Source organism: Myotis yumanensis, unplaced genomic scaffold, assembly GCF_028538775.1.
Source record: "Myotis yumanensis isolate MYYU_CA2020_CCGP unplaced genomic scaffold, mMyoYum1.0.hap1 SCAF_3, whole genome shotgun sequence".
In the NCBI taxonomy this organism is placed as follows: Eukaryota; Metazoa; Chordata; class Mammalia; order Chiroptera; family Vespertilionidae; genus Myotis; species Myotis yumanensis.
Window position 1 is genome coordinate 109,612,688 of NW_027223754.1, and position 21,396 is coordinate 109,634,083.

A 21,396-nucleotide genomic window follows, 5' to 3' on the forward strand; every position below is an offset into this window, starting at 1 on the left:
ATGTGATGTGTGATGGATGCCCTTTATTTTTGGTCTGTTTGCTCCTGGGTTCCAAAAAGGGTCAGGCACACTGACTTTAGGGTGAGGGTGGAAAACTGAAAAAATAAACAATGAATTACTGAACTCCGCGTGTCTGATCCCCGTGCTTCCCACTGGCATTCCCTCCAGTGGGTTTTGCGGGGACAGCTCTGCCCACGCCCCTACGCACGGGGCGGGGCGGGGCGGGGCGGGGGAGGAGGAGGGGAGAAAAGGGGGAGTGGGGGCAAGGCTCGGTCCCCGGCCTCGCCCTGCCTTGCCCTTTGCGGGGGGCCGAGGCGCGCGTCAGCCCTGGCCCCGCCCTAGACAGTCCGCAGCCAATCGGAACCAATCTGGGCTGCGCGACTCCGAGCGCAGCCAATAGGTGTGGGTCATCGCCCGTCTGGCGTGGGGCCCCGCATAGCAGCGAGCCCGAAGTTAGAGCCGGCTACTCAGACCCCCGGTACCTCCAGGCCACCCCGGCTCCGGCATGGCGACCTCGGCGGCCGGTCCCGTGCTCATCGTTGGCAGGTAAGCGGCGCCCGCGCGGCCCGCGGGGAAGTGCGGCGGAGCACGGTGCTGACGCATGGCGGGTCGGAAAGCTGACGGAGCAGGCTGCGCGCAGTAGTGGACTCGCCGGGTATGCTGCCCGCCAGCGAGCGAGCTCCAGTGAATGTGCCATTCGTTCCGTGTGGGCAACATGAAGTCTGGCTGCAGAACTGAGTTGTTAACCATTCCCATTAATGGAAGAGAAAACCGAGCTTGAGCAGTTTAGGGACCTAAGGCCACAGCCAGTAAGGGACCGAGATGGGACGAGCCCAGCGGGAGTGTCCAATGCTCGCGGGGCGTGGGAGCGGGTTCTGGTCCCCACCATGCCACTGGGTGGGAACACGTGCTTGGCCAACACATCTGGCATGCCTAATTCTTGGGGAAATGAGCCCTTTTCAGTTTGCTAAGGTGTGTCAGCCTAACAGCCTAAATTCCATCCAAATTGTTACGGTTGGTGCTCCCATTCCTTTTATATTTCCTGCTACTATGATTTAAAAATGCATTTATGTGTATCTTACCATTGGTAAGCTCTCATAGTACTCTACCCATATGTGGATACTATCCGCATGTTGACACCTGCTATTGATAGTTAGAAGCACCTTTTTTTGGGTGGCTTTGTGAACCTCTGTACCACTAAGGAGTTCGCCTACCCTATTCCCCCGCTCCCCCCCCCCCCCCCATCAGTTTTACAGTCTATTAAAGGAAGGAGTCAGGATGCCTTTTGTCACCTTTCTTTTGCTCACAGATCAGTGGCATTAACTGTGCCCTTGTCCTTTCCAGGCACATGGGTATGTGTGGCTGCCTATAGTAAAGAAATAATAATAATAAAAAAAATGTATATAAGTGCACTTTGCACCAGGTAAAGTGACTCTGCTTGCCTTGCATTTTTGATGTCCAGGGCTGGAGTGTTGTATGTTTCCCACTCTGCCTTGAAGTAGTGTTCTGTCTGCACCTAATCAAGGGGGAAGGAGTACAGTTTGGAGTAGGAGCTGCGCTTGGGAAGTCAGAATTAGGGGGCGGCGGTGGGGGATGGCAAACTATAATGACCACAGGACATAGCACAGGATAGAAATTCCTATCTATTCACACACTCTCAGCACCTCACAGACACTCATCTCTGCTTCTAGGGTAGCATTGCTTTCCTGCCCTTCATCCTTTTCTCTCCCCTCCCTTTCCTCACTCCCCCTTTCTTTCTCTTTCTCTCCTAGTCCCATAGGTAATTCCAAAACATCCATTTAAATTCCCTAAAACCTGGTTGAGTTTCATTCTTGGATTTCAACAGACTGAAAACTAACATATTTCAATTTCAGAAATCTGTTGGGCCATTGTTTGTCCATCAATACCAGACTCCCTCCTAAAAGTACTTGCTAGAAATAGAATCTCTCTTTAATTCCTCTCCAGTGATCTTTTCATAAAGGCCACTCTTCCTTAGGGCCACTTAGCTGTTCTGTGAACCCCAAGGCAAGTCCCTTCAGAATGGTAGGTTTGAGAGAGTAAGTGTGCATTTGAAAAAATAAGAAAGGAGTGTAGGTCTGTGGGAACATAGAGGGAAAATCTGATAATGACAACTTTAAAAAATTGAAGTAGAAATGGGTAGCCTAAAGACAAATTTGCATTTGGGGGGAGTCCTCAGGCATTCATTTCTGTTGGCTTATCACATCTACAGAGAAACTTATTCCTGTATATAACTGAATAACTGTGAAGTTTATTAAACAGAAACCTCATGTTGATTAGAGTTAGGAGGGACAGTAGGGGTTAATGGTTGCTTGTGGGTTCCCAGGAGTTGGCATTCTGCTATTGGTGGGCCCTATAGGGGAATGTGGGCAATACAGGCCATAAAACCTATTACAGTAAAAATAAACCAACTTTGTCTTTAATGCCTGTTTATATGGACTATAACTAATTTCTCCCCAATTTTTTATTATGAAAATTCTCAAACGCACAGAAAAGTTGAAAGTATAGAAAAAAGAATACCCGCACACCCATCTGTTTTCAACAATTGTTAAAATTTTGTTATTTTGTTATAGTTGCTTTATCTGTGCCCAATTTACTAACCAATTCTGAATATTAGATGGTTAGTTTTAAATTTTTTGCTAATATAAATTATTTGCCAACATGAAGCATTGTCAGTTTTTTTAATCTCTGCCATTTTGATCTATATCTTATTTGCTGTTATTAGACTAAAGCAGTAGAATCTATTTTCAAGTTAGTTTTCGCCGCTTCATATAATTTTTTCAGGCTTTTCCCCTCTCGTGTTTGTTACATTTATTTTTTACTTTTGGGTTTTTATATATACATACTAGAGGCCCGGTGCACAAAATTCGTGCACAGGGGTGGGGGTGGGGTGTCCCTCATCCCAGCCTGCACCCCCTTGCAATCCGGGACCCCTCGAGGATGTCTGACTGCCGGTTTAGGGATCAAGCCTAAACAGGCAGTTGGACATCACTCTTGCAATCCAGGACTGCTGGCTCCTAACTGCTCGCCTGCCTGCCTGCCTGCATGATCGCCCCTAACCACACTGCCTGCCTGTCTGATCGCCTCTAGCCCCTCTGCCTGCCAGCCTGATCGTCCCTAACCACTCTCTTGCCTGCCTGATCACCCCTAACTGTCTCTGCCTGCCTGTCGAATCACCCCTAACCACTCTGCCTGCCTGTCGAATCACCCCTAACCACTCTGCCTGCCTGTCGAATCGCCCCTAACCACTCTGCCTGCCTGCCTGCCTGATCACCCCTAACCACTCGCCTGTCTGCCTGATCACCCTTAACTGCTCACCTGCCTGCCTGATCACCCCTAACTGCTCGCCTGCATCTTCGTGTCTTGGAGTATTATAAAAAATATCTTTGATGGAAAGGTTGGAAACTAGTGTTTTAATGTAAATATCCCCCTCCTCCCACTGCATTTATAGATGACTATAGGTCTCTTGGAGATGTGACTGACTTCTGTATGATTTTAGCATAGTAGAATAGCTGGGGGTGGAACTAGACTTCCTGATATAAATTAACTATTGATTGAATTATAAGTGATTGAATTATAATACTAGATAATTGTTTAAGTGACCACTGCCCTTTAGAAATATGTGAGCCACATATGCAAGCCACATACATAATTAAATTTTCTCTTGTTATCTTAAAAAAGTAAGAAGAAAAGGTGAAATTAATTTTAATAATATATTTAATTAGCATAATATTTCCAAAGTATTATTTCAACATCTAATTTATATAAAATAATATTACTGAAATAGTTTACTTTTTTGTTTGGTATTGTCTTCAAAATCTAGTGTGTATTTTATACTTACAGTGCATATCACTTCAGACTGGTGTTGACTTTAAACAGATAGCTAAATATTTCTCCAGCAAAATGGGTTTATTCAGGAATAACAAAGACTTGCACTTTGGGACATGTGGTCTTCTGGCAAACCTCAGGCAAATCCTGAGAACAAAGGAGAAGAACCCTGTTTTATAGAGGAAGAGAAGTTTGGAGAGCTGTGATAAAGAGTTCTTCCTGTTGGATTCCACCATCTCGGAGCAAGAGAGCACCCCATCTGGCCGCCTGACTTCATTTTATTTATTGATTGATTTATTTATTATTAATTAATTAATTAATTATTATTATGGTTAATCCTCACCCGAGGATATTTTTCCATTGATTTTCACGGAGAGTGTGGAAGAGGGGAGGAAGAGAGAGAAACATTGATGTGAGAGAAAAACATTGATTGATTGCCTCCTGCATGAGCCCTGACCAGGGCCCGGGCTGGGGAGGAGGCTGCAACCAAGGTACATGCCCTTGACCAGAATTGAACCTGGGACCCTTAGGCCAACATGCTATCCACTGAGCAAAACCGGCTAGGGCCTGACTTCATTTTAAATGGGGTTTCTGTCTATGAATTATTTTATTAGCCGCTTTCCAAGTGCTTAATAGCCCCATTTTGCTGGTGTCTACTGTTCTGGACATTCGGGTTTAAATAATGATGAAACCTTTGTTAAGAAAGCAGATTTTGAGAAAGCTGCCTTCTCCTGCTTTTAGTGGCTCCCATTGTAATGCAGACTCATTTGAGAGGTGCTTAGACTTATTTTGAAAAAGCAAGTGAAGTAGTGGGAGGAGGTTTACCTCAAATCTGTTATGTTCTCCTTTATGGAAAGTCTTTTCTGTAAAAGCAGCTATAGCACTTTGGGCTTTTATAAAAATACCAATTGAAGCACCTCTCCCTTCTACCATTGTTCAGCCTGCTAGCTCTTCCTGTTCCCCATGCCTGGCATTTGCAGTTCCCTTTTCCTCTACACCAGTTCTCAGTTTCACTGTGTGGTGGACACAGGATGTCAGAGGACCCAATCGATTGAGGGTCTGATGCTAAGGTTGCTTTAGAGCAGCGGTTCTCAACCTGTGGGTTGCGACTCCTTTGGGAGTCGAACGACACTTTCACAGGGGTCGCCTAGGACCATCGGAAACACATATATAATTACATATTGTTTTTGTGATTAATCACTATGCTTTAATTATGTTCAATTTGTAACAATGAAAATACATCCTGCATATCAGGTATTTACATTACAATTCATAACAGTAGCAAAATTACAGTTATGAAGTAGCAACGAAAATAATTTTATGGTTGGGGGTCACCACAACATGAGGAACTGTATTAAAGGGTCGTGGCATTAGGAAGGTTGAGAACCACTGCTTTAGAGGTTAAGTGGAGCTCTCATCCCTGAGGGAGTCAGGGTCAGGTGCCTGATCACCATGTGGGCGAAGGCTTTTACATGTATGGATGACTAATTTTTTTAAGGTATGATATTTTCTTAAACAACAAAGTGGCAAAGAATGAATTATTTTTTTAAGAAATATGACCTGTCTTAATGCAGTAAAGTGCAGAAATCATATGCATACAGCTCAATGATTATCACAGAGTAAACACACCACTGTAAACCCTACTGTGAAATAATTCTTCTTTCTAGACTTAGGCTGCAGTAGGGCTTCTTTTACAATTAAATAAGTCCCTGTATGTTTCAAACATTATGAGAAGGGCAATAGAAGGAATGTTTAAGGTCAATGGCTGGTCAGTGGGGATGACCAGCATGAATGTTAATTGGCCTTCTAACTGACCTCCTTGCAGCTCTAGAGTGAGTGAGTGTGTGTTTGTGTTTGAAGAAGGAAAAGATGTCTTCATGCATGGACTATCTCTTTCAAACTCTGGATTTCTTTTTCTTCAAATGGTCTAGACCAGTGGTTCTCAACCTTCCTAATGCCACGACCCTTTAATACAGTTCCTCATGTTGTGGTGACCCCAACCATAAAATTATTTTTATTGCTACTTCATAACTGTAATTTTGCTACTGTTATGAATTGTAATGTAAATATCTGATATGCAAGATGTATTTTCATTGTTACAAATTGAACATAATTAAAGCATAGTGATTAATCACAAAAACAATATGTAATTATATATGTGTTTTCCGATGGTCTTAGGCGACCCCTGTGAAAGGGTCGTTCGACCCCCGAAGGGGTCGCGACCCACAGGTTGAGAACCACTGGTCTAGACAGATCTGTCCAATAGAACCATCTGCAAAGACTGAGTGCTCTCGTATACCCTTGCTGTCCAAGATGGTAGGCACTATCACCTGTGGCTGTTGAGTACTTTAAATGTGCTTAGTATTTTGGATAAATTGAGTTTTAAAATGCACTTAATTTTAATTAATTTAAATGCCTACATGTGGCTAGAGTCTACCATATTGGACAATGTAGGTCTAGAGCACAGAGCATTTCATAAAAAATTTATAGGAACTGATATATAAATTTTAATTGCAAAATATTTCAATATTGCAGAAGAATATGGAATAAAATCCATAGTATAATCCTGCTCCCTTCTCCAGAAGTTGTGTAGAGATTATTTCAGTTGCTTTCACTTTTTCCCCCTATACGGTTTCATATAAGATACCTTATAAGAAGACAGTAGCCCCTCTCATTGGCCCTTTGTATGCATTAAAGGCTTAGCTCAAGTGAGCATTCTGTGAGAGCTTTGAAGCTTGGATAGCACTTCTGTGGCAATTGCAGGATTTTTCCTTAATGGGAGGCGTGCTAAGCTCTTTGCTTCAATCACTTGGGCCCGAAAGCTATGACAGAAGCTATAGGGATTTTAACTATCTCTAGTGTGAAGCCTTTTCTGTGCTCAGAACCTGAACTACAGATTAGCTGAAAAAGGAGGAAGTGGGAGGGGGTAGAGTGGGGAGAATGCTTCTTGGAGCCCGCCCTGTGACTGCTATTCTAGCCTCCCTTCCCCAAAGTGGCTCGTATAATTACTTCAGTGAAATAACACCATGACTGAGACAAGCTTGCCCTACTGTCCGTTCAGGCTACCTGCATACTAGTAAGTTAGCTGGTTACTGTTTCTTGAAAGCTGGCAAAGGACGTGAGACTGCAGGGTCAGAGACAAAGGACTTTATTAATCACAGCAGAGCAGGCCGCGTGAACATTTATACTTGGGATGGTTCCCTTCTCCCCGAGTCCCATGGAGGTGAAGTGGAGGGGCTGGTGGACAGCTGCAGATTCATTGAGTATGTTCCAGGAGAGGGACATTGAACTTGGGGAAGCCACTGTTTTTTATAGTAAGAGGTAAGCAAGCTTGCGCTTTGTCCTTGAGGGATATATTTCCTCTTCTCTCAGCATTGTTCTGCAAACATAACTCTGAGAAATGATCTGGGTCCTGGCAGTTACTTATTGAAGAACATGAATCATTTGTAAAATTTTCCATTCTGGAATTTGCTGAATGTAACCCTGTAATGTCATTTAACACGTTCCTCTGTCCCTTTATTTTCAATAAATCTGAAGCAGTGGGCAGAACGTAGTGGTAAGGACTCAAGAGTCAGACTGCTAGAGTTCATTTCAGCTCTAGCACTTACAGCATGTATCATCTTAACCCACCTGTGCCTCAGTTTTTCTTTGTATAAAATGGAAATAATAATAGTACTGACTTTGGAGGATTGTTGTAAAGATTAACAGAGGTGGGACACATAACATTTTTAATGTTGCCTGGCACCTAATACATGGTCTAATGCCAGTGGTAATAGCAGTTATTTATTTAAGAGACAGGGGAAATTCTGCCTATTCTTCAGGATAAGCAAAATGGTCAGATGGAGGATCCCTTAGGAGGCCTGTCTCATCCACGACATCCTGTCACCTCCCAACTCTAACTTTTTGTTTCAGTGTCTAAGTGCCTGTTAACTACCTGTCCGGTGGTACTCCATACACATTAATGCTGGGCTGGAATTGAGGATTCAGGAACTCCTACGTGGACAAAGACAACATTTAGAATCAATGCAGCTATCAAAATGTGTATTTTTAAAAATAACTTTATTGTTGAGAGTATTACAGTGTCCCCCCATTATTCCTCCCCATTGCCCTCCTCCACCCAGATCCTGCTCCGCTCCAGACCTTTACCACCCTGGTGTCTTTGGGTAATGCATGCATATAAGTTCTTCAGTTAATCTCTTCCCACTCCCTCCATCCCCCTTCCCTCTGAGATTGGTCACTCTGTTCCATGTCTCCATGCCTCTACTTCTATTTTAGTCATCAGTTTATTTTGTTCATTAGATTTCTTGTTCATTTATTTTGATTTTTAGATTCAATTGTTGATAGATATGTACCTTTTGCCATTTTATTGATCATATTTTTGGTCTTTTTTTTCTTCTTAAAGAAGACCCTTCAACATTTCATATAATATTATTTTGATAGTGATGAATTTTGTCTGTGAAGCTCTTTATCTGACCTTTAACTCTAAATGAGAGCTTTGCTGAGTAGAGTAATCTTGCTTGTAGGTCATTGCTATTCATCACTTTGAATATTTCTTGCCACCCCCTTCTGGCTTGCAAAGTTTCTGTTGAGAAGTCAGCTGACAATCGTATAGGAGCTCCCTTATAGGTAACTGCTTTTCTCTTGTCTTTAACCTTTGGCATTTTAATTATTATGTGTCTTCTTTGGCCTTCTTGTTTGGGACTCTCTGCACTTCCTGGACTTGTAAGTCTATTTCTTTCACCAGGTAGGGGAAGTTTTCTGTCATTACTTCTTCAAATAGTCTTTCAATTTCTTGCTCCCTCTCTTCTCCTTTTGGCACCCCCATGATGCGAATGTTGGTATGCTTGACTTTGTCCCAGATGCTCCTTACACTATCTTCACATTTTTGGATTTTTTTTGCTCTTCTGATTGGGTGTCTTTTTGCTTCCTCTTATTCCAAATTGTTAATTTGATTCTCAGGATCCTCTATTTGACTTCTGATTCCCTGTAAATTATTCTTCATTTCAGTTAGTGTATCTTTCATTTCTGACTGGTCTTTTTTCATGTCTTCAATGTTCTCACTGAGATCCATGAAATTCTCACTAAGTCCCTTGAACCTCTCATTAAGATCCTTGAGCATCCTTATAACCATTATTGTTTTTTGTTAATCCTCACCTGAGGATAGTTTTCCATTGATTTTTAGGTAGAGTGGAAGAGAGAGGGAAAGACTGAGAGTAACATCAATGTGAGAGAAACACATCGATTGGTTGCCTCCTGCAGGGCCTGGGCCTGGGAGGAGCCTACAACCGAGGTATGTGCCCTTGACCGGAATCGAACCTGGGATGCTTTGTTCTGCAGACCGATGCTCTATCCACTGAGCCAAATCAGCTAGGGCTAACCGTTGTTTTGAACTCTTTAGTAGTTTGCTTGCTTCCATTTCATGTAGTTATTTTTCTGGAGGTTTCTTCTGTTCTTTCATTTGTGGTAATGTTTTTTTGTCTCCCCATTTTGGCTGCTTCCCTGTGTTTGTTTCTATGTATTAGGTTGAGCTGCTATGTCTCATGGAATTGGTAGAGTGGCCTCGTGCTATAGTAGGTGTCCTGTAGGCCCCAGTGGCTCAGCCTCCTCAGTCACCTGAGCTGGGCACTCTAGGTGCACCCCTGTGTGGGCTGTGTGTACGGTCCTGTTGTAGTTGAGCCTTGATTGCTGTTGACATCACTGGGAGGAATCAACCTCCAGGCCAATTGGCTGTGAGGACCTGTTTCAACTGCAGCAAAAGAGTTGCTGTGTCAGAGATACCCCTTTGGAGCAGGACTTGCTTCAGTGGGGCTTTGGTGCTCACTGAGTCTGCCCCTGAGTGCGTTGCTCTTGGATGTGGTAAAGCTATAACCTGGTGTTGTCTGAAGTTCTCCACTGGGTGTACTGGCACTGGGGCCTCCTGGGAGGTACAAAGTCAGTCACTGCCTGTGCTCTGTTGGGGCCACCCAGCATGAGCTACAGAGTGATCTCCAGATGGGTGCTACTTGTGTTGGGCTTGGAGGTACTCAGGAGAGGCCAAGCTGTGAACCTTGGTAAACTACTGCTAGTGCCAGGCCGGGGACACTTATTGAGAGGTATGGGGTACATTGAGTCCAGCTGCTGGTTCTTTGAGAGATCTTAGGAAAGTCTGAAGTTTGAGCCAGAATAGGTTATTCATATGGAAAAGACACTGTGAAGAGTTCGGGTGGGGCTGCAAATTGGGTGGGGCAGGATCTCAGGGAATCACCAGGGCAGGGTAAACAGCAGTGGTTCTCAATCTTCATAATGCCACGACCCTTTAATACAGTTCCTCATGTTGTGGTGACCCCCAACCATAAAATTATTTTCGTTGCTACTTCATAACTGTAATTTTGCTACTGTTATGAATTGTAATGTAAATATCTGATATGCAGGATGTATTTTCATTCTTACAAATTGAACATAATTAAAGCATAGTGATTAATCACAAAAACAATATGTAATTATATATGTGTTTTCGATGGTCTTAGGCCACCCCTGTGAAAGGGTTGTTTGACCTCCAAAGGGGTCGAGACCCACAGGTTGAGAACCACTGGTAAACAGTGATAGAGACTCAGATATGGTGCCTGCCAGTCAGCTCTGTGCTGGGGAGGTCCTAGCACTTTTGTCTGTTCTTGTCCTCATGTTTAGTTCCTCCCATACATCCCTGGATCCTTTCAAGCTGCTTCCCCAGCGCTGGAGCTCAGAGGGAGTGAGTCCGAGTAAGTTCATGTGCAGGCCCTTTAAGAGGAACTGCCTGGGACTCTAGCAGCCTCTGTGTCACTCAGCCATAATCCTTGCTTGTTTTTATAGCCCAAAGTTATGGGCTCTTCTCTTCTTAGCACTGGAACTCTGAGGTGGGGTTCTGGTGTGGGGCTGGAACCCTTTGCTCCTCACAGGAGGCCTCCTTAGCCAAGATATCCCTACTGATTAAAAACAGGCCACATGCCCTAGCCGGTTTGGCTCAGTGGATAGAGTGTCAGCCTGTGGACTGAAGGGTCCCAAGTTTGATTCTGATTAAGGGTACATGCCTGGGTTCCGGGCTTGATCCCCAGTAGGGAGCATACAGGAGGCAGCCAATCAATGATTCTCTCTTATCATTGATGTTTCTCTCTCTCTCTCCCTCTCCCTTCCTCTCTGAAATCAATAAAAGTATATTAAAAAAAAATAAAATAAAAACAGCCACATGTGGGTGTTGGACCAGCCTGTTCCATGCTCCCACCCCTCCTACCAGTCAGTGCGCTTTCTTCTTTAATTCTCTAGTTGTAGGGCTTACATTCAGCCGGATTTCAGGCAGTTCTGAATGATGGTTCTGTATTTTAGTTGTAATTTTGATGTGGTTGTGGGAGGATGTGAGTACTGGTATTTACCTACTTTAAAATGTGTAATTTCAAGATATTAAATATTTTAAGAATAGGATGCTTATAATTTGAAAAAAATTATTCTGGGTTAGGAATAAAAAACTGTTCAATTACAAATGAACTGAGAGCCTCTCCTGATTTTCTATCCCTTTAGTGGCCTCATTGGGCGAAGCTGGGCTATGTTGTTTGCCAGTGGAGGCTTCAGGGTGAAACTGTTTGATATTGAGCAACAGCAGATAACAAACGCCCTGGAAAACATCAGGTGAGTCAGCTGCCATGTTGGTAGGAATATTGACTCTGTTACTCTCAGTGGGTCTTATTTATCACACTCTTAAAGCCATCGTCACCTGTGACTTCACTCTTTCACTTCAGTTATAGTGCCATTGAGCTGGTAAAGCCAGGCCTATAATGGTAGAATCGTCAACTAATAAGAGGTTCATATTGTGAGGAAAGGACTCAGGGTTGTAAAGATGTATAATGGGAGTAAGGGAACTCAATGTGGATCTCAGGCTTCCAGCCTGAATAAATCTGTAAACCTTTGCTGTGTCCCACAGGGCTGCAGGCCTGGGTATCCTTGCTTCTCTCTGGGTCAGCGAGCTGGTTTATACCATGTGAGAGCCACAGCTGCATGGGCATTACATTTTAGGAACAGAGGTCCTGAGGTTTGTTTTGACCTATTGATCTAATGACCGCAGGACACAGTTTAACTGTGATAACTCTAGTAGTTAAAGTTGTGAGAGTAGATGAGCTTACCAGATGTTGAGAGGTGAATTTTAGGCATAACCATAGGGGGCAGAAGAAGAATAGGAGCCAAACGAGAAAGGACGAGAATTAGGAGGTCCGAAATAGAAGAATCAAGCTAATGCAGTGTGCCAGATGGCAAGGCCCCACCTGAGATGATGGTCACTGAACACAATTTGACATCTCAGATGTTGTTTTATTCAGGTGATTATTATCTGTCTTTGGGGGCTATCCATGGATATGTAACTTGAATTTGCATTTTTTTTTTTGGTAACAGAAATATTCTTTATCATTTACTTTCTGAGAAGACTAATATATAGGGTATGCTGTCAGGCTATAGGCATCAAGAAAAGTATAGGTATTGCCCTAACTGGTTTGGCTCAGTGGATAGAGTGTCGGCCTGTGGACTGAAGGGTTCCAGGTTCGATTCCGGTCAAGGGCATGTACCTGGGTTGTGGGCACATCCCCAGTAGTGGGTGTGCAGGAGGCAGCTGATTGATGTTTCTCTCTCATCGATGTTCCTCTCTATCCCTCTCCCTTTCTCTCTGTAAAAATCAATAAAATATTTTAAAAAAAGAAAAAGGCCCTAGCCGGTTTGGCTCAGTGGATAGAGCGTCGGCCTGTGGACTGAAAGGTACCAGGTTCGATTCCGGCCAAGGGCATGTGCCCGGATTGCAGGCTTGATCCCCAGTGGGGGCCGTGCAGAAGGCAGCCAATCAATGATTATCTCTCATCATTGATGTTTCTATTTCTTCCTCCCTCTCCCTTCCTCTCTTAAATCAATAAAGAAATATATTTAAAAAAAAGAAAAAGAAAAATATAGGTATCAAATACAAATATTTGAGCCTAATTCTGTTGTATAACAGATTAAGAACCTGAAATCCAGAGAAGTCAGATTGCTTGTTACATACAGTGACATGTAGCCAATGTCAGGATAAAATGTCAATCTAAAAAAACCCGAAAACCCCCAAATGAAACAACTACTATATAGCTACCCCCTTTATTCTGTACTGCTATGGAAGGAAGAGGAATTGACATAAATACCTACTACATTCCAGGCATGTGCTATTCACTAAGGATACACAGAGGAACAAAACAGATACAGTCCTTTCCACCATGAAGCTTATAGTCTAGTAATCTTACCATATTAATTCTCATAGTAAACCCTGTGAATCAGATATTATTGCCATTATTTTATGAGAAAAGTTAGGTCTATAAATGGTCAGTAACCTGCTCACAGACCCAGTAAGACACAAGATTCTAGCCCTGGTCTATGTACATGTTAAGGGCGGGTCTGAGCTCTTCAGTATCCATTTATACTATTTGCTTTATAGAGATCCTGCAAATGCTACTTTTAATATAATATGTAATATATGCAACCAAGTAGATCATTTATGCTAGTTTATGAAGAATATAATAAACTAGAGGCCCGGTGCACAAAATTTTGTGCACTCGGGGGTGGGGGGAGGGGGGTCCCCCAGTCCGGCCTGTGCCCTCTCGCAGTCTGGGACCCCTCGGGAGATAACGACCTGCTGGCTTAGGCCTGCTCCTGGGTGGCAGAGGGCAGGCCCAATCCCTAGGTGCAGCCCCTGGTCGGGCTCAGAGCAGGGCTGATTGGGGAGTTGGGGCGCCGCCCCATCATGCACAGAGCAGGGCAGATCGGGAGGTTGTGATGGCACCCTCAGTCACCCTCAGGGTAGGGCCGATTGGGGGATTGGGGCACCGCCCCCTGTCACACTCAAGGCAGGGTCGATGGGGAGGTTGGGGCGCTGCCCCCCGTCACGCACAGAGCAGGGCCGATCAGGGGGTTGGGGCGCTGCCCCCTGTCTCACACAGAGTAGGGCCAATCAGGGGATTGGGGCGCTGCCCCCTGTCACTCACAGAGCAGGGCCCATCAGGGGGGTTGGGGCTCCGTACCCTGTCACACACAGAGCAGGGTCCATCAGGGGGTTGAGGAGCTCCCTCTGTCACGCACAGAGCAGGGTCCATCAGGGGGTTGAGGAGCTCCCCCTGTCACGCACAGAGTAGGGCCGATAGGGGAGTTGGGGCACCTCCCCCTGTCACACACAGAGCAGGGCGGATCAGGGGGTTGGGGTGCTGAACCCTGTTACACTCAGGGCAGGGCCAATGGGGAGGTTATGGCTCTACCCTGTCGCACACAGAGCAAGGCCTGTGGAGGGGGGTTGGGGTGCCACCCTCTATCACCCACAGAGCAGAGCCGATAAGGGGGTTGGGGCGCCACCACTGTCACACTCGGGGTAGGGCCGATGGAGAGGTTATGGCTCTACCCTTTCACACACAGAGCAGGGCCCGTGGGGGGGGGGGGGTGGGGTTGGGGCACCGCACCCTGTTACACACAGAGCAGGGCCGATCAGGGGGTTGGTGTGCTGCACCCTGTCAAATACAGAGCCGCAGGGCAATCAGGGGATTGGGGAGCTCCCCCTATCAGGCACAGAGCAGGGCCCGTGGGGGGTGGGGGGGGGTTGGGGCGCTGCACCCTGTCACACACAGAGCAGGACCGATCAGGGGGTTGGGGAGCTCCCCCCTGTCAAACACAGAGCCGCAGGGCAATCAGGGGGTTGGGGAGCTCCCCCCTATCAGGCACAGAGCAGGGCTGATCAGGGGGTTGGGGCGCCTTCCCCTGTCATGAACAGAGCAGGGCGGATAGGGAGGTTGTGGCCCCGCCCCCTGTCACACACAGAGCCGCAGGGAGATCAGGGGGTTTGGGCACTGCCCCCTGTCACGCTGATCCCGGTGCTGGGAGGCATATTACCCTTTTACTATACTCGGGGTGTGCCCTCTCGCAGTCTGGGACCTGTGCCCTGATCATCTTTATTGCCCTGCTCTGTGTGTGAAAGGGTAGAGCCATAACCTCTCCATCGGCCCTACCCCGAGTGCCGGGAGCCTCGTTGCTCCGCTGATCCCGGTGCTGGGAGGCATATTACCCTTTTACTATATAGGATAGAGGCCTGGTGCATGGGTGGGGGCTGTCTGGTTTGCCCTGAAGGGTGTCCTGGATCAGGGTGGGGGTCCCCACTGGGGTGCCTGGCCAGTCTGGGTGAGGGGCTGAGGGCTGTTTTCCGGCTGGCGAGTGACTAAAGCTTCCAACTGCTCCTTGTTTTCTTTCTCTTTTTTTTAAATTCTGGGCCAGCTTTAGCTCTGAGGCCTCGCTGCTGAAAACATGGATACAATGTTGCTAAAGCCTGGCTGAATGAAAGCCGGTTTCTGGGGTTTTGTTTACCTCCTTATTTGCAACATAGTATATAGTTGCTTAGAGTTGCAACTGAGAGGCCTGCAAGTGAGGTGGGGAACTTTGGAGTCTGCAGCAAGCAAGCCTCATGCTTGCTTCAGTGCCTGGCTGCTGGCCGCCATCTTGGCTGACAGTTAATTTGCATATACTCACTGATTAGCCAATGAAAAGGGTAGTGGTCGTACGCCAATTACCATGTTTCTCTTTTATTAGTGTAGATTATCTAACTTGAGATCTAGAATATTATCAATACCCTGTGTGCATCTCATGGGTTTGACTCCCCTGCCTTTTCACCAGAAGCAACAAATATCCTTTATTTTGTATTTACTATTAACTTGCCTTAAAAATAGTTATATATATAACCAAACAATATATGATTTATTTTTGCTCATTTTTGTGGTTTATAAAAATATTTTTGAGATTCATCCATGTTATTGCTTATAGCTATAGTACATCTGTTTTCATCTTCTATAATAATAAAAGTGTAATATGCTAATTAGACTGGACAACCGAATGACCTTCCAGACGTCATTCCGGACATCCTTCCAGATGAAGTTGTGGCGGCGGGGGCCTAGACAGAGGCGGTTAGGGGTGATCAGGCAGGCAGGCGAGCAGTTAGGGGCAATAAGGCAGGCAGGAGAGCCGTTAGGGGCAATCAGGCAGGCATGCAGAGTGGTTAGGGGCAATCAGGCAGGCAGGCAGAGGGGTTCGGGGCAATCAGGAGGCAGGCAGAGGGGTTAGGGGCGATCAGGCAGGCAGAATGGTTAGAGGTGATCAGGCAGGCAGGCGATCAGTTAGGGATGATCAGGCAGGCAGGCAGAGGCGGTTAGGGGCAATCAGGCAGGTAAGCGAGCAGTCAGGGGCGATCAGGCAGGCAGAGTGGTTAGGGGCGATGAGGCAGGCAGGCGAGCAGTTAGGGGCAATCAGGCAGGCAGGCGAGTGGTTAGGGGTGATCATGCAGGTAGGTGTGTGGTTAGGGGCAATGAGGCAGGCAGGCAGAGGGGTTAGGGGTGATGAGCAGGCAGGTGAGTGGTTAGGGGCGATGAGGCAGGCAGGCAAAGGGGTTAGGGGCGATGAGTAGGTAGACAGAGTGGTTAGGGGCGATCAGGCAGGCAGGCAGGAGAGCGGTTAGTAGCCAGCAGTGCCAAATTGTGAGAGGGATGTCTGAATGCTGGTTTAAGCCTGATCCTTCAACGGGTCCTGGATTGTGAGAGGGTGTAGGCTGGACTGAGGGACCCTCCTCCCCCCTGCATGAATTTCGTGCACTGGGCCTCTAGTTGCTATATAATACTCTACTGTGTGACTTTGCTATAATTTATTTATCTTTTTCCTTTTGATGAACATTAGAGTTGTTTTCAGTTTGGGGCATATGTCTAGTGCATAAGTGCTTGAGTGTCTACAGGATACATATTGTAGAGTGAGATTGCTGGTTTTTTTTTTCCTTCTGGGATTATGATTATATGTATATTTAACCAATTCATTCATATCTTTTAACCTCTCTCTCTCTTTTTTTGTCTTTGTCTTATACTGACTCCCCCCACCCCTTTTTTATTGAATTTATTGAGGTGACATTAGTTTGGAATATTATACAGGTGCACAATTTCACAACACATGATTTGTACACTGTTTTAACCTCTCTTTTATATATTCTTTCTCCCTATATCTTTGGAATATATATTGTTGTTATACTTTTTTTTTAATCTTTATTTTTTTGTTAATCCTTACCTGAGCATATTTTTCCATCGATTTTTAGAGAGAATGGAAGTGACGGGGAGGAACAGAGAGAGAAATATCAATGTGAGAGAGACACATCAATTGGTTGCTTCCCACATGCGCCATGACCAGGGCTGGGGATCGAGCCTACCATCGAGGTATGTGCCCTTGACCAGAATCAAACCCAGGATCCTTCAGTCTGCAGGCTGACACTCTATCCACTGAGCCAGACTGGCTAGGGCATGGTTACAATTTTTAGATCTTTCTTCTAGTTTACTAATTCTAGTTTTAGCTGTGTCTGATCTGCTGTTTAAACCATCAATTGAGTTATTTCAATAATTAACTTTTCATTTTAAAAGTTCTATTTGGTTCTTTTCCAAATATACCTATTCATTTTTAATAGTTTCTCATTGTTTGCTCGTTCTTTATGGTACCACTTTTTATTTTTTTACTTATTATTATTTTTTAATTGATTTCAGAGAGGAAGGGAGAGGGAGCGAGAGATGGAAACATCAATGATGAGAGAGAATCATTGATCAGCTGCCTCCTGCACACCCCCTACTGGGGATGGAGTCTGCAACCCAGGCATGTGCCTTGACCAGAATTGAGCCCTGACCTCCTGGTTCATAGGTCGATGCTCAACCACTGAGCCCTCTGGGCATGGTACCACTTTTAAATCTTTGAGTATTTAATATACATTGCTTTATATTATGTTAGCTTAGATCAGGAACCTCAGAATCAGGTCCTGAGGTGAGAGTTCCTGGGCCAGGGTTTGATTAAGGAAATGCTCCCAGGAGAAGCCAGTTTGGTAGTGAGGGGACATGATAAGGAAGACAAAGAAACCAACTGAGGGCGTGATTTCAGAAATGCAGGCTCATCAAGATTCCAGGGAAGTTCTGGAGCATGAAGTACTCTGTAAAGTCTGTCATCCCTGAAGGCAAGAGAGGTTAGCTTTCATATTCCCTTATCCATCGTTGTCTAACAGTTGTCCTTGGTTGGTGTGAACTCCCAGGCACTTCCACTTCTCTGGTCTGGGTCCAGTCTACTGAAAGGTTGCTGGTTTGATCCTGGTCAGGGCACATGCTGGGGTTGTGGGCTCCATCCCTGGCAGGGGGCCTGCAGGAGGTAGCCAATAGATGTTTGCTCTCATGTTGATGTTTTTCTCTCTCTATCCTCTCCTTTCCACTCTCTCCAAAAATTAATAAAACTTTAAACAGTCATTGGGGGAATTTTAAATAAAATAATATTTTCCCGATTGACATATTCCTACTTTCTTTTTATTTTATTTAAAAAAATCTTTATTGTTGAAAGTATTACATATGTCCCTCTTTCCCCCGATTGACCTCTTCCAGCCCGCTCCCCAACCTTGCCCCAGGCCTTCACCACCCTATTGTCTGTGTCCAGGGGTTATGCATATATGCATACACGTTCTTTGGTTGATCTCTTCCCACCAATCCACCCTCCCCCACCTTCCTTCTGAAATTTGTCAATCTGTTCCATGCTTCTATGTCTCTGGATCTATTTTGTTCATCAATTTATTTTGTTTATTAGATTCTACATATGAGTGAGATCATGTGACACTTATCTTTCTCTGACTGGCTTATTTGGCTTAGCACAGTACTCTCCAGGTCCATCCATGCTGTTGCAAATGGTAAGAGTTCTTTTTTTTTACAGTTGTGTAGTATTCCATTGTGTAAATGCACCATAGCTTTTTTATCCACTCATCTCTTAGTGGGCATTTGGGCTGTTAACAAATCTTAGCTATTGTAAATTGCAGTGTTATGAACATAGGGGTGCATATATTTTTTTCTGATTGGTGTTTTGGTTTTCTCAGGATATATTCCTAGAAGTGGGATCACTGGGTCAAATGGGAGTGCCATTTTTAATTTTTTTGAGGAAACTCCATACTGTTTTCCACAGTGGTTGCACCAATCTGCATTCCTACCACTAGTATACTAGGGTTCATTTTTTTCCACATCATCACCAAAACTTGTCTTTTGTTGATTTTTTTATGATAGCCATTCTGACAGGTGTAAGGTGATAGATACCTCATTGTTGTTTTGATTTTCATCTCTTGGAAGATAAGTGACTTTGAGCATGTTTTCATATGTCTCTTGGCCTTCTGTATATCCACTTTGGAGAAGTGTCTATTTAGGTCCTTTGCCCTATTTTTAATTGGATTGTCTGTCTTCCTTTTGTTAAGTGGTATGAGTTCCCTATAAATTTTGGAAATTAACCCCTTATTGGATGTACCATCATTGGCATCTTCTCCCATGCAGTGGGCTCTCTTGTCATTTTGCTGGTGATTTCTTTTGCTGTGCAGAAGCTTTTTATTTTGATGTAGTTCCTTTGGTTTATTTTTTCTTATTTCCTTTGCCCAAGCAGATGTATCTTATCTAATAAAGAGGGAATATACAAATTGCCTGTCATGCCATAACGGTCAAGATGGCTGCGCCCACAGTGGAGGCAGGGATTTCGTAACATAAGATGGCTGCACCCACAGCAGAGGCCGAGTTCCCGTAATGAGCCTTAACGAGCAATCAGCAGGGACCTGAGGCTGTGTGGCGCTGGGCTGGGGCAGGGGACCTGAGGCGGCGCACCCCGTCTGGCGGGGCTTGACAGGGGACCTCAGGCCGTGTCCCCTGCCCACCGGGGCTTGACGGGGGACCTCAGGCTGTGCACCCTGCCCAACAGGGCTTGACAGGGGACCTGAGGCCACAACCCCTGCTCTGGTGCCAGGCCGGGGGACCTGAGGCCACGCCCCCCCACCTGGCGGGGCTTGGCAGGGGTGGGGACGGCCAAGTCTGGATCTAGCCCAATGGGGGTAGGGCTGGCCGGGTCTGGGTCTTGCACGATTTCGAGGCGCACGTGGGTGGGCGGGGACTTGATTCTGGTTCCCGTGGCGCACCCCAGACTCTGACAGGAGGAAGATTTTTTATATACATTTTACTAATTTTCTGTCATCTCTGACACTTCTATTATAGAGAAAGGGCAAATAGCAATATTAAAATATTTCCTCTAATTAATTCCCTTTTAATGTGCATGAATTTCATGCACAGGGTCACTAGTCTATAACATATTGCCATGAGAAGTGTCTGAGATTTTTCTCCCTATGGTTTCTTTTAGGACTTTTATGGTTTAAGTCTTATCCATTTTGAGTTTATTCTTGTGTAAGTTAAGATATGTTCCCTCTATTCTTGTGTATGGTTGTCTAGTTTCATTTTTTTTGTATGTATCTGTCCAGTTTTGCCAACACCATTACTAGTATTGAAGAGACTCTCTTGACTCCATTGTATGCTCTTGCCTCCTTTGTCAAATGTTAATTGATCATAATGGCTTGGGTTGATTTCTGGGTTCTCCGTTCAGTTCCATTGATCTATATGCCCGTTCTTGTGCCAGTACCAGGCTGTTTTGAGTTCAGTGGCTTTGTAGTATAATTTGAACTTTGGTATTATGATTCCTCCAACTTTGTTCTTTCTCAGAATTGCTGCAGCTATTCGGGGTCTTTTTTGGTTCCGTGTAAATTTTTGGAGCGTTCATTCTAGATCTGTGAAATATGCTGTTGGTATTTTAATTGGGATTGCATTGAATTTATAGATTATCTTGGGTAGTATGGAAGTTTTAATGATGTTGATTCTACCAATCCATGAACACGGTATATTCTTCCACTTTATTATATCTTCCCCTCTCTCTTTTTTCAATGTCTGGTAGTTTTCGGAGTAGTAGTCTTTTACCTCCTTGGTTAAGTTTGTTTCTAAGTATCTTAACTTTTTTGTTGCAATGGTAAATGGGATTTTTTTTTAGTTTCTCTTTCTGTGAGTTCATTATTGGTGTATACATACATATGCCATCGATTTCTCGGTGTTAATTTTGTATCTTGCTACATTGCCAAATTCATTGGTCAATACCATATCATCTGCGAATAATGAGTTTTATTTCCTTCTTTCCAATTTGAATGCCTTTTATTTCTTCTTGTCTGATCACTCTGGCGAGGACTTTCTGTATTATTTTGAATAAGAGTGGTGAAAGTGGCCATCCCTGTCTTGTTCCTGTTCTTAAGGGAAATGGTTTTAGTTTTTGCCCATTGAATATGATGTTGGCTGTAGGTTTGTCATGTATGGTTTTTATTGTTGAGATATCCTCCCTAGAGTTCCACTTTGCTCAGAGTTTTTATCAAAAAAGGGTGTTCTGCCCTAGCTGGTTTGGCTCAGTGGATAGAGCGTTGGTCTGCAGACTAAAGGGTCTCAGGTTCAATTCTAGTCAAGGGCACATGTGTAGGTTGTGGGTTCGATCCCCAATAGTGGGTGTGCAAGAGGCAGCTGATCAATGATTCTCTCTCATCATTGATGTTTCTATCTTTCCCTCTCCCTTCCTCTCTGAATTCAATAAAAAATATATTTTTTAAAAAAGGGTGTTGATTTTGTCAAATGCTTTTTCTGCATTCATTGAAATGATGATGTGAATTTTATA

The 21,396-nt window shown here is 44.7% G+C and overlaps 1 protein-coding gene across 1 annotated transcript in view; it reads left to right on the forward strand.

Moving 5' to 3' along the window:
* Nucleotides 1-394: 394 nt before the first annotated feature.
* CRYL1 (crystallin lambda 1) overlaps nt 395-21,396 on the forward strand; it is a 188,615-nt gene continuing 167,613 nt past the window's right edge. Inside the window, exons 1-2 of the mRNA XM_070409337.1 lie at nt 395-546; nt 11,377-11,484. Coding sequence (XP_070265438.1) covers nt 506-546; nt 11,377-11,484 — 149 coding nt within the window. The 5' untranslated portion in view covers nt 395-505. The remainder of the gene's footprint in view (nt 547-11,376; nt 11,485-21,396) is intronic.